The sequence below is a fragment of the Platichthys flesus genome, chromosome 2, assembly GCF_949316205.1.
Source record: "Platichthys flesus chromosome 2, fPlaFle2.1, whole genome shotgun sequence".
Lineage (NCBI taxonomy): Eukaryota > Metazoa > Chordata > Actinopteri > Pleuronectiformes > Pleuronectidae > Platichthys > Platichthys flesus.
Genome location: NC_084946.1, coordinates 24,188,200 through 24,204,402, shown reverse-complemented (window position 1 = coordinate 24,204,402; position 16,203 = coordinate 24,188,200). Strand labels below are relative to the sequence as shown.

Here is a 16,203-nt window from a genome sequence, read left to right as displayed (position 1 = left end):
TCATCTGTGAAAGCACGACTTTGTTCTGACTGTGAGGTCATGCAGTGCGTCAGTGGAGCAGGAGGAAGTTGCGGTGCTGGCACAGCAAGTGAGGGTCAGCAGTGAGTGGAGAAGAGCGAGAGGAGGGCTGAGGCGTGGCTATGGGGAGGAGGCCCCTGGGGAACTTCCCTCTATAGCCATTTAGCCATGGATCTTTAAGGGGCCATGGATATAGAGGCATGCAGAAGGCCCCCTGCGCTCTGCTGATGATCAAAGCCAATCCGGAGCTCATCGACTGGCGCACTGAACTCCCCCCGGGGCGGCTGGAGACGGATGTAGGAGACATTTGAAGGGTGCCCACCCTCCTCCCGATCCCCACGCTTATGTAATTCCCGCTCACAGACTGGTAACAGCCTGCATCGCGCCTCCGCGGGAGTCATCATGAACAGAGGCAGGTTGGGTGGAGGCACACGAGAGGAGGGGCGCTCCAGATGTGCAGTTTGGATGTGCAAAGACTCCGGGAGTTCGAGTCCGGCCGTCGTTTAAAGCAGCAGGTACGCGTGTGCAGGTGGAGCAGCTAAGAGAAAAAGGCAGCAGTCTCTAATGTGGTGCCCTGACACAGGCCGCAGACACAGTGGCATCACCCAGGCTTCTACAGAGCTACAGTGTGTGGTCAGTCAATGCCCCCCCCCCCCCCCCCCCCCCCCCCCCCGACCAGCCTCTGCACCCCCTCACCTCCTGTCAGTATCAGCACTCTGACCTCACCTCCCATGGTCACTGTTGAAGTTGCATCCACAGCAAATTACGTCACACACGCAAACACGGCATCAATGCATGAGAATAAAGGAATGGAGACAAATGATGGGGGGAGGAGACAGAGGAGATGTTCAGACCCGGTGTTAACATCTGTCCCATGTGGTCAGCTCAACGTACATCTGGTTTTAAAATAAAAATAACCTGTAGAAATGAGTTTTAAGCAGCTGCCTAGAGCTAAACGCAGATTCAGCAGATGTGATGGATTGGGTAAAGCTGTTAAAGAGTATAGAAGGCCTTGATCAGATGACCCAGAGTCGGGGCTCAGCTGTGATCAGATCTCACTTCTCCTCTCTTTACTCAAATAAATAGGTTTAGGTTACAGACCTGAAAGGAGTGCTGACCACTCAGGATGTTTAAACCAGGTCTAAACAGGGTCAGAGACATTAAGAGAGAAACAACAACATGGATATGAAGCTGTCCAGGCTGCACATACAAAGACACAGGTACACAGACAGACAGACAGAATGACAGATGGATGATGTAATGCTGTTTCAGTGTCTCACCTCCTCGCAGCACCAGCACATCGACCTCGCTGCCCACAGGCAAGTCCTTCAGGATGTCCACCACCTGAGCATGACTCAGCGTTTGCACATTCTGCCTGTTGATGTCCTTGATGACATCTCCTTTCTGCAGGCCACGGCACCACTGAGCATCCAGGATCATCTTCACCTTCTGGCCCAGCGGGCAGTCGGCGATGGCGAAGCCGAACCCCCCCGGCCCCTTCACCAGCGGCACGCTCACCAGCTCCGGCTGCAGCATCCCCGCCAGCTCCCCCTGCCTGCCGTTGGGCATGGCGGCCACGACGGGCCGCCCGCTGGCGTCCGTGGTGACGTAGTGGAGCTCCTGAGAGGAGCCGTGGAGGACGTCGCCTTTCACCAGCAGCGGCTGCCCGTTGATGAGGGGCACGGCCGTCACCACCTCCCCCCCGTGCAGGGCCTGCTGGGGCTGGCCGGCCGACGGAGGAGGAGGAGGGGGCAGAGGGTCGTCGCTGCTCAGATCCACATCTGGGGGGAGCGCGTATCCACGGCAGAGAACCATGTCCACGTACTGGTTGACGGGAATGGACTGGAACATCTGCACCACGTCTGGATGAGTCTTGCCGAGCACGCAGAGCCCGTTGATCTCAACAATCACGTCGCCTGAGACCGAGGAGAGAAAAAACTAATTCAGTGAGTTGCTCCTCGTGTGTCTAATGGAGACATCACATCTCTTCTGATGGATCTTACTCCTCTTTGTCAGATGAATCTTGCCTCTTAAGTTTCCCTTTCCTCCTCACTGCTCTCTCATATCTTAATCCTGGCAGCTCCTCTCATTCTCCACAGTCTACCATTCATTTCTAATTCATTCCCGTCCTTCCTTCACTCGCTCCTTTGTTGAACAGACCTGAACAGCACTTTCTGCCACAACTACAATGATGGGTGTAGATTTCTGTCACATTGTCCCATTGTAGCCATCACACACAGACACATACTAACACACAGACACACACACACACAGAGCTCACAGCTGTTGGTTTATGTAGACAGCCGTGAGGCAATGGAAAGATCAGAAACTAAACTGCCTGCTGTAAAACGATGCCCTTGACAGAGTTGGCAGTGTTGTTGTTATTGCCTTGTCGAAACTCCAGGGATGGTGTCGGGCTGAGTGAACACCACCGAGGTGACAGTAACACCCCCAGGTTTAACTTAGTTGTGGCCGCGATAGACTTTTCTGTAATATGGCCGAAATTAGCAGGGACCAACTCGTAGATCTTCCCGACAGCTCAGCAAGATGCTAATGTTTATTCGAGCAGGAACACAGTTTCTGTCTCGTCCTTTTTGAAATCGTGAGAGTGCTTTCCGGGGATTTGCTGCTCACCAGAAGACATCTTGTTGTCGTGGGCGGCCGGGCCGTCGCCCAGCACGTTCTTCACCTGCAGGAACTCGTCGGTGCGGTCGCCTCCGATGATGGTGAAGCCGAACCCCTGGGAGCTCTTCTTCAGCGCCGTGTGGTACATCTCCCCCTTCAGCTGGTTGGGGTCCGGGGTGAAGCCGGACGCGCCTCCCTTGCCTGTGAACAGAGTGTATACTCTATGTGAGTGTGTATTTGTGTGTGTGTGTACAGTGTCTTGTCTACTGACGTGAGAAATCCTGAGGAAATGACAACTCAAACTGAGCTCGACATCAAACGCATCAACACTGATTAATGAATTCATATCCTCCTTGAAAGGCGGCAAAATCCAACCACGTCTGCATTTAAAGTCGATTACACGCATTGTGTGCTGAGGATCAACACAGTGATTAGTCATTTCTAATTAACAGGCATGCTGCACACACCTAGACTAGATAAACCCCATCCACAGAAATCTCTTTGTACCGAGAGAGGAGCACAAACACAAAGATAGAATGATACGAAACATTAGCTTCACATGCCGATTCACTGACTTCTTCCAAAAACAAAACTCTCATGATGGTTTCCTAATGACACCACATTTAAATTCACTGGATTCAGATCTTTTATTTGGATCTGTAGCAAATTGCTCATAAATATCAAATAAACATGGCAAACAAAATTTTTTATGTAGATGCATTAATTATTTTTGGAGAAATGAATGAGAATGTTGAAATAGAAGTGATAAAATAATTCCTGGATCCACACTGCTTGTTTCTTTTACATTTGATATTAGGTCAACAGGTATAGAAGATATCAAATCAAAGCTTAAGACGTATCTTTATCATACCTCATCCCCTGATTTGACCTAATTCTAGTTGTATTGGGAGGTCATGCTTTAATTTATGTTACATGTTTATTGTTTTCATTCTTTTATCTATTCTTTGTTATGTTAGTTTCTTTGTATTTTTTACTGTGTATTTTATTTCAGAAGCACTGTAACTTTGTTTTGAGCGGTGCTGTAGAAATAAAAGATATAATATTATAATGACATGCAAAAGACATCAGATGAATTTACAACATATTAACTGGTCCCCATATAAGCTTCCTACAAATAGAAAAAGAGGGACAATGATAATAATTTGAACAAATAAAAGAAAATGAATAAAGTTAATGAGGCAACGGACCTTTCCCACCTCAAATATTAATATAATGAAATGAAAAACAAACCAAAACATAACTATAGAGCAGAAGAGTGACAGAATCCATCTTAGTGAGGCGTCCCCCCCCCCCCCCCCCCTGCAGTCGGTGACTCGACAGAGTTGACTTTTTACAACTTGAGTAAGGACCAACTTAAGGTCAATGGCAACATCAATATGGACCAGTGGCCTGGCCGTGGTATATGCGGTCCAGCAGATAACCAACAGTCGAGGTCACGCTGCATTAAACTGAGCAGATTCCCTATCTGCCGTTACTGTGGTATCAGCACTTATCACGGACAAACGCTTTTCTCTCCCCTCGCTGCCTGATGGTCCCTGGCCTGAGCCGCCTTTTACCTCGGGATCAAAAACAGTAAAAGCGAAGCCAGACAGTGACAAATGGGCCACTTGGCTGCAGCTCTGCAACGTATTGAGAAAGATATGATGTGGCTCGTGAGAGAAATATCATTAAGCGTTTAAAAGTGGTCCATCCATTGTTTTATTTTTTGGACCACTTCGACCTTATACACTAAAATACCAGATTATCATATTGACATATTCTGTTTTATAGGATCTGGATAGTGTCATGATTAATATCTTAATATCCTAAATCAATTGGCTCTCCCCCAATATTAATACTCACATCCCTTGAGGCACCAGCTGAGAAGGTGGAGTTGCCGCTTGTTAATTAACCTTAAGCTCAATTAGAACTCATTCAAAAAGAGTTGTTCTTAGTCTTAAACACATCCTGGAAAACTCAAAAACAAGGACAAAGCAGAATAAACAGTTTTCACCACATCACTGACATTGTTTGGACCTATTGGAGATTTAATAGTCGTTCCACAGAATCCTTTCATAAGCCCTTTTGATTGTTTTTTTAATTTCCGTGACTGGATTACACGCCACTATGTGAAATCTCTTTGTTTATCCGATTCTGCTGTTGCCAATTTGAAGGAAATTATTCCATTTGCACTTAAATTCAATGCCATTGACTTTGACATTGCAAAAAAGTATTATTCCTTTACGAAAAGATCAGCGCCATGGTTTATCCCAAACCTGAAAATCAAACAAAGCATCACACGTGAGCAGATTCTGTCCTGCTGCTGTTACCTGTGGGCCAGGGACCCACCCTGCTGTTGTGTGAGTCACTGGGGTGTGGATGGATGAGTGCTGTCTGGGGAGGGAACATGGGACTGCATCATAGGTGGCTCATAAACCAAGCGTTGTGAAGTCAGGATGTGAAGTTAAACTGAAAGAATCCTGCTGCTTAGTCTGGCGAAAGAGTCCCGGACCATTCAGGGAGACTCTCTCTATTGCCAGAGCAGCCCATTATTCATCATTAAGAGTCAAATAAAAAGTGCAGTGACAAGAACTGGAACAAGAGATAATACTCATTTGAACAGCTTAAGTGAATTCCTGTAAAACCCTGAGGAGAATTTAAAATCCTCCTCCCCACATATACAGCAGTTGAGATGGATCACCCCATAAGAACAATGCAACCGGAGAAACAGGCTTGCTTGTGGTTCCTAGAGTCTCTGAACTGGGATCTATAATGGGAGGGAGAGTTTCTGTATTGAGTCTGAGAACCAGAAACCATTTCCATGATGAAGAAGAGGCTTATAACCTTCCTTCTTCGATAGAGCCTGGCTCGGACTAACCTCAAACCTTCCAGTGTGCACTGCAGATAAAAATCCTGGTCTTAGTATTTACCTGATAGAGACTGTACCGGCAAATTGAAATGCATTAATCCAGAATCTTTCCATCTGGCTGAATGGTTTGAATTTCACCAGCACACTGACTGGGCGGCAGTGAAATACTCCTCCATGCTTGGAAGAGAGCGTCCACTTCCTCATCTTTAGATAAATGTGAGGCCCAATGTTTAATCTGGGGCCTGTGGCACCTCCACACAAATCTTCAGCTCATTAAATTCAGAGAAAATCTTTAGGGGGAACTGCTGCAGGCAGCGACTGGAGTAAGTGGAAACAGGGGAAGTACATTCAGTCTCCTTGTTTGAATTGGGTCTGGCAAGTCCATCGGCAACACGGTTCAACTGTCGCCTTTAATTATCCCAGAAACAGGAAGGGTTATTCTAATGGGCTATTTTTTGGGGATCCCAAAAAATATCTTTTCCAGGAGAAGAGAGTCAGGTAAAGTAAATCCTGCTTCCTAAATCATTATTTGGTGTAGAGCTATGAGAAAGTATTTGGGAACCAGAGTTTGAGCCATTTCCCAAACTACAGGGACCACAGGACCAGCCGTGTTTCCCAAACTCCAAAACTAAAATAAATGAAACATAGCAATGTGGATGCAGCATAAATTAAAACATAAACTTTTCTTTGATATCGCTATGCCCGAGTTAAATCCTCCTATATTCCCTCAGCTAGAGTTTCTTTTAATCTGAAATGAGAAAAGGGGCCACAGGTAATTGGCGACACCCTCTCTCTAACTCCACAGGTCGATTTATGTTCCCATTCGTTCTTATTCCTGTTGTGAAGGATAATTATATTGATGGAACACATTGTACTGAGCTTCTCACTGAGGCCACATCGCTCTGGTACCTGGTAAAGATAACCCCCGGGACAGCGGAATCCAAAATTACACAACTTTGATGTGATTTGAAATGTGCCACTGAAACTGTGCTGCACCAAAATGATGCCTGAGCTGCAGAGGACAGCCGTGCGTAGTCAAAACTAAACCTGCATATCCTTCCCCACCTTTTCCCTCTTTATCTCTCCGGTGACTGAACTGAGACTTCAAATCGCAACAATTCCATTCATCTGTATCTTGGTTGTACGATCACAAGAGCAGCTTCTCTCGTTTGGGAGGAGAAACAACAAAACTGGACATTTTCCCTCTCATTTCTCCTCAGTTCTCTAAACGCAGGAACTTTTGTATTTGTGCACGAGGGATTTAAATGCAGTCGTGCTATCAAACGGTCCAATGGTCATAAACATCCAGTTCAGACATAAACGGCCGTGAGTGAGTGAGTGTAACTTATCACAGGCAGCACGGACTCATGATGTCCACTCATTTACATAATCACATCAAAATTGCTTGATGAAGTCAACAGGAATAAGTTTTTCATTCTCTTTTGCCCCAGAGAGAGTTGACGTAAGCATGTTTGTGTGTGTGTGTGTGTGTGTGTGTGTGTGTGTGTGTGTGTGTGTGTGAAGACACCGACAGAGGTAATGAAGGGAGCAGGATGAGGAAAGCGAGGGAGGGAGGAAGTGAGCGTGTGTGAGCCTGCACTTGTGTGAGAGAGTCCAAGGGGAGGCCTCTGTGCCAACGTCTGTGGGCAGACACACCCCGAGGCAGAAGAAACCATCGGATCCACCGCATCAACAACAAAAACACAAACCGCCACGTTTTCTGGATTTCCTCGTGTGTTTACTCAGTTGTGTTGTAAATCTCCAGCGACATTATTTAGCATAATTGGGTTAAGACATCTTCAGTGGAGCTGCAGCAAGCTCCTGCTTCCAAGAATCCACCTTGAACAGCAGAGATCAGAATCGACTGGCGGTGTTAGGCCAGGAGTCGACTCGCAGGGGAAAGTACCAAGTGTACGAGGAAGACAGGACAAATAGGAACAAAGCAGGCGTTGAACACACAGCCCGGGGGGGTTAACTGGATGACAAACACCACCAGTTAGTCACCTCTGCAGGTTCAACTGCAGCAACACCTCAACTTCAATGGTGCTGCCGTGATATATAACACCTCATAAAACAACAAATTACAGCACCGTGCTCGTATGCCACAGCCAACCACTGCAGGACCAGTCTCCTAATTTTGTAGAAGGTCCCTGTGACCATGAACTCTGACCATTGACAACAACAATCTAACTGGCTCATCTCAGTGTACGTTTGTGGCAAATTTCAATCTGATATCTTGGAAAAGTGTCAGAGTCGGAGGTGTTTGCCTGAGGTGTAACGGCCGCCTGATGAGGCTCTGGTTTCCTCACCGAGCGTCTGACAGCTCACTCGGTTGTGTAATCGGTAATCAGGGCCGGTGTGGTGGTTTCCTCGGTCCCCGCACACGTGAGCAGAGAGATGTCTGATTATGCGTGGCCCCTCTGACATGCTGTTCCAGCAGCTGTTGCCACAAGCGCCTCTAAAAGCCGCCCTCCTCCCCTGCACTCCCTCTCTCTCTCTCTCTCTCTCTCTCCCTCACTCCCCGAAACCCCCCGCCCTCCCTGCCGGAGCGAGCCTGTCCGTCTCCACTGCTGTAATCTATTATACATCCCTTTTAATGACAACATACTTAATTCATAATGTTTATTCCAGGAGAAAAATGGCTTGTCAAGGTAAAGAACAGACCGGCACAGGGGCGCTGATAAAAGGACCCCCGCTACCCAAGCACCCCCGCTATCATTCTGACAATGGATTACAGTTGGAGCCGAGGTCGCACACGTTCAGTTGACCTCGCACGGACACGATGACGCTCCTTCTATTCCCAGAAAACAAATATATCACAACACACCAGCTGAGGTGAAAGGGTCGGCCTCTACACGGAGCAGAAGCCAAAGTGATTAAACTTCAATTAAGTTTCAGACAGTTAGCTGATGTTCACGTCCGGAGTGATTTACAACGGGAACAGAAATAGAATAAGCTCAGTGGACAAGTTGGTCGAGTCCAATGAAGACAAAGCTGCTCCTGTCGTTGTGGGTCAGAGTGAAGTAACAGAAACACTGGGTCAATTCATAAAAACACAATCAAAGGAGGAATTAACGTAGAGAGAGAAGTAGAAATTGAGTCAAAGCAGGAACACAGGGCGTCATTATATCAGATGATTCCACTCCTACTGGAGTTTCTAGTTCTGAACGAGGCCGACGGCGGCAGAGTGAGTCAGATGTGTGCGGTGATGACCTGAGAGCTGATTGGTTATAAAAACAAGGCTCCGGTTCAATGGCTGAATACCAATCCCGTTGCACTTCATCTCTCTATTTCCTGTCTGTCTCTCCTTTATTCATCCATAGTTCACCCCCTCCCTCGAAACAGGAAAGCTGTTGGAAGCTATTATTGTTCTACATGTAGATACATGTCCTATAAACCAGAGGGAGACTTTAGAACCTGCTAAACAGGTGTTTTTTAAGAGGTTGATGGTTTCCATGTGGGCAAAATCGAATTATATGTGTCATTCATTTAAAGGGTTTATAAATGTGGGTGTGTGAATGGAGACACAAAAACTTCAGGAATCGGTCTCAATGATCGTCTCCACCTGCAGCTGTGACAGCAACATCAATGGCTTCCATGTTATGATATGGGGCAACTGGGACAGTCCGCTAAAGGTCCACTAAAAGGGAATTCTGGGTCTTTGTTAAGAGTCTTGCAACATCACACATATCTCAATCCACGACAAGTTGAAATGTGAGAGCGAGAGTTCGAGAGATGAGTTTGGATTTTTACTTTGAGAGAAACTGTTAAAAACTGAATCTCTTTTCTGATGCGGACAGAGTCGATGAAGCTTTCGACTTCGATGGCCTTCCCTACTTGTTTGTGCTGGGAGTGTACAGACGAAGAGTGAACCAACGAATTGAAGAGTGAACCACGAGAGACGGAAGGAGAGAGAGAGAGAGAGAGAGAGAGAGAAAGTATGGTGAGAGTGAGACGTCTTGTTGACAACATTTTTTGCTTGTTATTGTTGACATTCCATGGATTGTCGCCCCATAAGATTACAGTGCAGTCGCAATGGGGGGGGAGGTAGAGATGTTGCTCAGGTTTAAAGATACAAGAATTCCCCTTTAGCTCCTCTGCACTGGATGTCTTTCTAAATCCCTGACAATCTAGCTGAAGAGGAAGTTGAAGATGGGGACAGGTTCTGTTCTCACCTTGGGAAGGAGCCGCAGCGGCTTGTTGGATCGCAGCCGTCTCCTGGCTCAGCTTCTTCTTCGCCTCCAGGACCGGGTTCTCAAACTGGGTTTTCTGGTTGATGTGGCTGCAAAGAACAACACACTCAGGTTTTAAGAGCAGGAGACCTCACATGCAATTTGAATTTCAGTTTTCACTTTGTCATCGTGGAGTATTGAGAGGTGTAAAACTAGACTGGCACTCAGTAGAGCGGCTACCTCCGCAGAGCTCCAACAGTTCTCAATTGAATCTGTAATGCTTCAAGTTGCACAAACTCAAGATCCAGAAATTGTTCTCTGAGAAATTGATTAAAATGTCAAAAAAAAAGGCTCTATCTCACAATTCTAAGAAAGTAAAATCCCTGGATCCACACCCAAAATGTAATGGCTTATTCCCTCGGGTATTGACCCACCCCTGAACGAAATGTCACGAGGATCAGGTGACAAGTTTTTGTGTAATCTTTCGCACAAACAAACCAACAAGCAAACGGACAGGAGGTGAAAACATAACCACCTGGTGTTTAAGTGTACAACACGATAACATGTGCAGAGAGGGAAGGGGTCTGAATAATTCCTGAGGCCACACACGCACACACACACACACACACACACACACACACACACACACACACACACACACACACACACACACACACACACACACACACACACACACACACACACACACACACACACACACACACACACACACACACACACACACACACACACTACAATACTCCACCTTTATTATTGCGATTAATTATGTATGGACCTTCCCTCTGAAGCAACATGGTTTTCTATTAGTGGCTTCATTATAAATACATGGTGTATTCTTACAGTAAAGGCCGGCTGGCCTCCTCTTTATGTTACCTACAATGACTTGTATCCAGTGAATATTGTAGGAAATCCACATGCCTCTACAATATTAGGTAAACAGCCAGTTGTTCCTCTGGCATCCAGACCACAGCCTGTATTCCACAATGGGCTTGTTCCAGGTTCAATACCCGGCCGCTCCACGGTTTATCTGCAAGCTGCTGCTCTTTCTATACAGTGCGAGTTTCTCTCTCATGTCACATTGGCCCAGGAGGGATCTGTCTGCAGCCTGAGCAATAAAACAACGTCCCAATTTTCTCTTCATCACGATAGATTACCATCTCTCCTCAGAGCCCCCCCCCCCGCCCCCCGTTGTGACGGCTGCGTGACACGGTCGCCCCGCTGCGGTGGCCAGCACTAAAAACATGCCGACAAATACACGGACAGTATGCAATATATACACACACTCATAATCTACACACAAACTTGCTTAGTTACACAAACGCGGGCAACACACAGCAAGAGCCCAATCAGCCTAGTGCTCACACACAGGTCACTGAAGGGTCACATCTCATTTTGCCACCCACTGGTAAACAAAATGAAAATCCTGACCAGGGTCTTCGACTGTTTTCCAGGTAAACACTTCCTCTCCGAACCTTTCATAACTCAGAGCCTCCTCACGCCGGAGGAACAACACGAGCCCTGTGCCAGATCCATTTGTTTATTTTTAGACTATCGATTCAAACCAGTGCACTGCTAATGTACACTAAGCAGTGTAATATGCACTGGTGCCGCCGTCCCCATGGTGAAATGTGCTGGCGTGCATCGGCGGGGGAACGAGTGTGATATAACAATTTACACCGTTTGCGAAGATGGCAAGCGGAGTGCTGGGAAATTACATGCAGCCATAAATCAATAAAACTTACTCCACGTAGTATGTGCCGTACTGCGGATCATCTATTTCCTCCCAGCCGTATGGCAGCTCTGCAAAAGAAAATGGTGTTACACAGTGTTGTGGATTGAAGGATGCAAATGGGGAGCACGCACATTAAGATAACAGGAGGGAGGAAAGAAGAGGAAGAGAGAGCACAATGGTTGATCTGGGAGTTGGAACCCATGCCCCTGTGGTTACCAGTGCAGTCTTCCCTCTGACTAAGAGAATTCAACCCACTTGTCCTTAATGGGTAAAAAAAAACCCACTAACACCTGCTGACATCTTGGCATTGTCTCCCACAGGAAAGGATAAGATCTTTATTTTGGCACTCTGGATGTGGACGCTGCACTTTTCCTGCGCTATGTTAACAAGTCAATAGGCGTGAATAATAATAATCGTGAAACAGCGATTTCTTTTCTTGATATTGTGTAAAACGCGACACTGCGAAGACAGCGAGGTGAGAGAGCTTCTCGGTTTCTTCCCCTTCCCCGAAATCCCCTTTGTTTTTAAAAAAACTGCACATACTCGGTATTTTTTTGTTGTAAAAGAGTTACTGGTATAAGAAGCCATGAAAATAGGCTGCAGTAGTTTAGTGAACATTTCAACAAGCAGGCCGATGCACGTCATGCCCTGATGAACATATCATGCAGGGGGGGGGGGGGGGGGGGAGAGAGAAAAGAGCTCCTTATGCAAGAGAGCGCTTTGGAGTTGCTTTTCAGAGGCAACAAACCAACTGGCTTTCTGTTCCGCCTGTAAAAAAATCCATTAAAACCAGGCTGGAAGGGTCCCACTCTTTGAGCCGCGGCCACTCACTGTCTCTGCCTGCACTTAAGCCCACATTAGCATCCTGGGGATACAAAGGCAGGTCTGGAATCCCTGAAAGTCAGACCCCACGCACTGGATTTCAGGAAAAGCCGCTTGACTCGACTGCGGCGTTTAGAGTCACTCTCGGGTGACGTGTCATCGAGGAGCAGTTACGCTGTCGCCCCTTATCCTGAATGGTTGTTTGATTAACTGGGTGAAAATGTGCGGAGTGATGGATCATGTAATGCACGGCAAAAACACAGGAGAGGTATGCCCCCTGTGCAAATACATGTGCAGCAGTTAATGGAATCACTGCGCGCTCCAGTAGACGAGCTGAGTGCTGCGGTCTACATACCTCCATCCTCACACTTCTCTGGGGGCTTCGCCTTCTTCGCCAAGCGGGGGTCCAACCACGTGGTCGTCTTGGTGTTGTGACTACGGAGCATAGAAAGCGACAAGGAGACGTGAACAATGGAGAAAGTGCTGCTTGAAACCAAACGATGCACCACAGCAGGGGAAAAAGAAAACAGCAACCGTATATCATCCACGAGGGAAACTGGCTTCATTAACAAACATCTGATCCATCGGTTGATGCTCAGCTGTCGGGTTATCGTGCTCATGGTTGTGGCCTTCATAGGTGGCCCTGAAAAAAAATCATCTGAATGTGAAACGCGACAAACAGCTTTATTGTCAAAAGTGTCTTTGAGTCGTATATAATTAAATCAAACACACACACGCATGTACGTTCACCCACGCACAAACATCGGGTTCGCATTAAGGGGAAAAGTGGTCTCAGACTTTTGGAGCCCACTAGGCCTTGGAGAGCTTTGTTTACTCTGCTCTGAAAGCTGAGTATTGATTGGTTGCGAGCAAGAGCTTAACTTGTTCTTATGAAAAAAAAAAACCTGAGAATTTAAAGCTGTGTTGTCTGGGCATAAAATCCACTGTGGCCGTCAATGGGAATAATTTATACTTTCCTGATTCTCTGAGGTTTATTTTTACACTCAAAGTGCATCTCAGGAATATTTTAGCAGCGCATGAGTGTGTTTACTGTACCCACTTCACTCTCTCCTTCCATTTTATGTGAATGTGCTGCTGTCGAGTATGTGTTTTTAACCCTATCTTTATTCAAGAGTTTGGTCTGCACTTGTTGATTTCATTTTGTTAAGCTTACACTCAAAAAGCCCTGCACTCACACTCAAATAGCCCCTGCTTGTGCTTAGATTTGCTCTGCTTGTGCTCAAACTGTGCACTTGCACCCTGATAATTAGCTGCTTGGACGAATTTCCATAATTTGATGTGAGTAAAGCTAACAAAGCTGTAGCACAAGAAATCCGTCCAAGCCACAAAATATCCGAGTGCGATTTGAGCACAAACGGAGCAAATCTGAGCACAAGCAGGGGCCTATTAATAAATCAACAAGTTCTGCTCTCAAACTGAAAGACAACCCTCTTGAATAAACATAGGCATATATACATAATGGAGCTGCTATATATGAACAGAAATCCCTGCTGAGAAACAACGTGACTTGTAAATCACGAACCCTTCATTAAACACACAGATTCAAACCTAACCCGACTGTCGGGGCTGATTAGATGCTGATTGGACGCTGACAGAAACATTTATGTGCGTTTCATTATGCACAAAGGAGATAAACACAGTAAACACAATGCTGTATGACACTAGACATACAAATGCCACTTTCATTTTTTATATCACAGCGTGCTGCGCACCAACGACCGCAGCCGGAAGATGCCACACTTAACATAAGCAACTCTCAAGTCGTCAGTCGGCCTAATTTTCCACACTCATCATCCAGAGCGTAGACTGTGCTACACCTGCTGCCGCCTAATCAAGATGAAGTCCACGCTCACGTCTGCAGCTTCCTCTCAATCACAGCTTCTGTTACAGCCGAGTTGAGCTGTGACTCCGGGCCCAGTGGTTCACGCCGGCAGCATCACACTCACACTCACATTCATACAGGAATCACATATAAGGGTAATTTTCTGAAAGAGCTTTACTCCCGACATGGAGTCATTTGCATTTCGGCTGCAGATAAATATTCATACATTGCAGTGGTTTATGGCAGCAGACCAGTTTAGGCTTCATGTTTTTATGTTCATGGTAAATGAAGGAACTTTTCAACCAGTGCAATGTTGTACATCACGGATTTTTAATAGTGTTTGGCTTAGCAGACAATTTCTGTTTTTCTAACAGCAACAAACACAGTTTACTATTTGAATGGCTCATATTTGTTCAAATGTGACTTTTTTTATTTCATCCAATCCCTTTAAATGAAGCCACTCATTCTCAAAACTGATGGTTTCAGCACATGACCCTCGGGCTGCACTTACTCTATGAAGTAGACCATGCCGGTCTCCGTGTAGGCCATCTCCCAGTTAAGGGGCAGCGGCTCCAGGCTGTCATCGCGGGGAAGCGAGCTCCATGTGCGGAAGTCCATGGAGCTGCTGGACTGGGTGTAGCTGGGCACCGCTTTCCTCCAGTCCGCCCTCTCTTTGAGCTCTGCGATAGGAGGAGAGAGGAAGAACAGATTAGAGGTGGAGCGGGTGGGGGAAGGTTAGGCATGTGTGCACACCTCTGCCCCTCTGCTTCCCCCCTGCCCGCTGCAGGCAGGCGGGCGAGGGCTGATGACACCCACAGCATTTACATGTGTGTGATGTTGTGTGTGTCTTCGCCAAGAGGGATGTTTTTGCATTTGCATGTGCACACTGTGTTAATGCTTTGGCCTACGCGTTTCTGTGAGCATTCCCTGCAGGCTACGATGATAAAGGCAGGGACTCATATTAGAAAGGGCCATTCGAGACCCTGGGGCGGTTTCTTTATGATAATATTATACTGCTGCTTTTCACATACAATATATTCCGCTGCGTCTGTAGTCACTCCCCTTTAATGAGGAGCTGCGCTACGACGAACAGGAAGCGCACAACAAAGGCCTCTAATTCACTTAGCACTTCATGCCTTCCCTCAGAAGATGGTTATAAAGGGATGAAACACGAGGGCTTTTCATCCTTTTTTCTTTATGTGAAGCTAACCTCCTCACCACAGAGGACGAAGCCAGAGGATGACATACACGCCGCGGAAAAAAACAACATTTCCTAAACATCATTCCACCTGAATTTCACATTGTGTATGAAATTGCCCAAAATGAAAGCACGCAGCCCCTAGGCAGAATAGACGTGTTGGTTATTTGTCTTTAAAACACTTTCCTTCTTTTCCTTAACTTTGCTTTTCTGATCAAAAAACAGCGCTCTCCATATTTGAAGACACAAACACACAGAGGAAATACACACAGTTCTGTTTGAAGACACCGTGCCGCAGCCGTGTAAACACTAGGAGCAGCCGCCCGGGGGCATTGCCTTGAGGAGATCTGAGGTCTTCGGTAAAGTTCACGGCGGGGTGAGGGCCCACTCCACGTTAGACACACTTGGGTTACAGAGAGACTGCAGGTGGAGGGTCGGAGGCTGGTGGTGGTGGGTTGGTGTGTGTGTGTGTGTGTGTGTGTGTGTGTGTGTGTGGGGGGGGGTGATAAGGACACTCTGAAGAAAAGAAGAGAAGCGCCGCAGTCTAGAGACTTGCAGCTCACATTTTCCATTAACCTCTTTTTTCATTCGACCGTGAACCCTGTCCATCTAGGGCCGGTCTGAGACTTCCCTGCCACAGCTGTGGGCTGTAGCCGAGTAGTCATTTGTGACCGGCTTCCTTCCTTAAAAAGAACTCCTGGATGTCTGGGCATCACTTTTTTGTTTGATTTCAATATGACGGAGCAGTTGGGTAAACAGACTTTGGATTTCTGCGAATCCTTTGTGCAGCTGAGCAAGCAGTGTCTGAGCCGCTACTGTCAAAACACTGTTTCATTATGTAAAAAAAAAAAAGGAAAAGAATCCGCCTCGAGTTGCCTAAAATTCCACCCCCGCTCTCTTTGT

General features: G+C 46.7%; 1 protein-coding gene across 2 annotated transcripts in view; it reads right to left on the bottom strand.

Moving 5' to 3' along the window:
- The window catches only part of LOC133970389 (membrane-associated guanylate kinase, WW and PDZ domain-containing protein 3), a 130,254-nt gene that overhangs the window by 14,547 nt on the left and 99,504 nt on the right, over window positions 1-16,203 (bottom strand). For both annotated transcript variants that reach the window (XM_062407191.1, XM_062407199.1), the window contains exons 5-10: window positions 14,614-14,782; window positions 12,615-12,694; window positions 11,448-11,505; window positions 9,688-9,794; window positions 2,653-2,844; window positions 1,299-1,934 (exon numbers count right to left, since the gene is read on the bottom strand). In XM_062407191.1, the coding sequence (XP_062263175.1) occupies window positions 1,299-1,934; window positions 2,653-2,844; window positions 9,688-9,794; window positions 11,448-11,505; window positions 12,615-12,694; window positions 14,614-14,782 (1,242 nt within the window). The remainder of the gene's footprint in view (window positions 1-1,298; window positions 1,935-2,652; window positions 2,845-9,687; window positions 9,795-11,447; window positions 11,506-12,614; window positions 12,695-14,613; window positions 14,783-16,203) is intronic.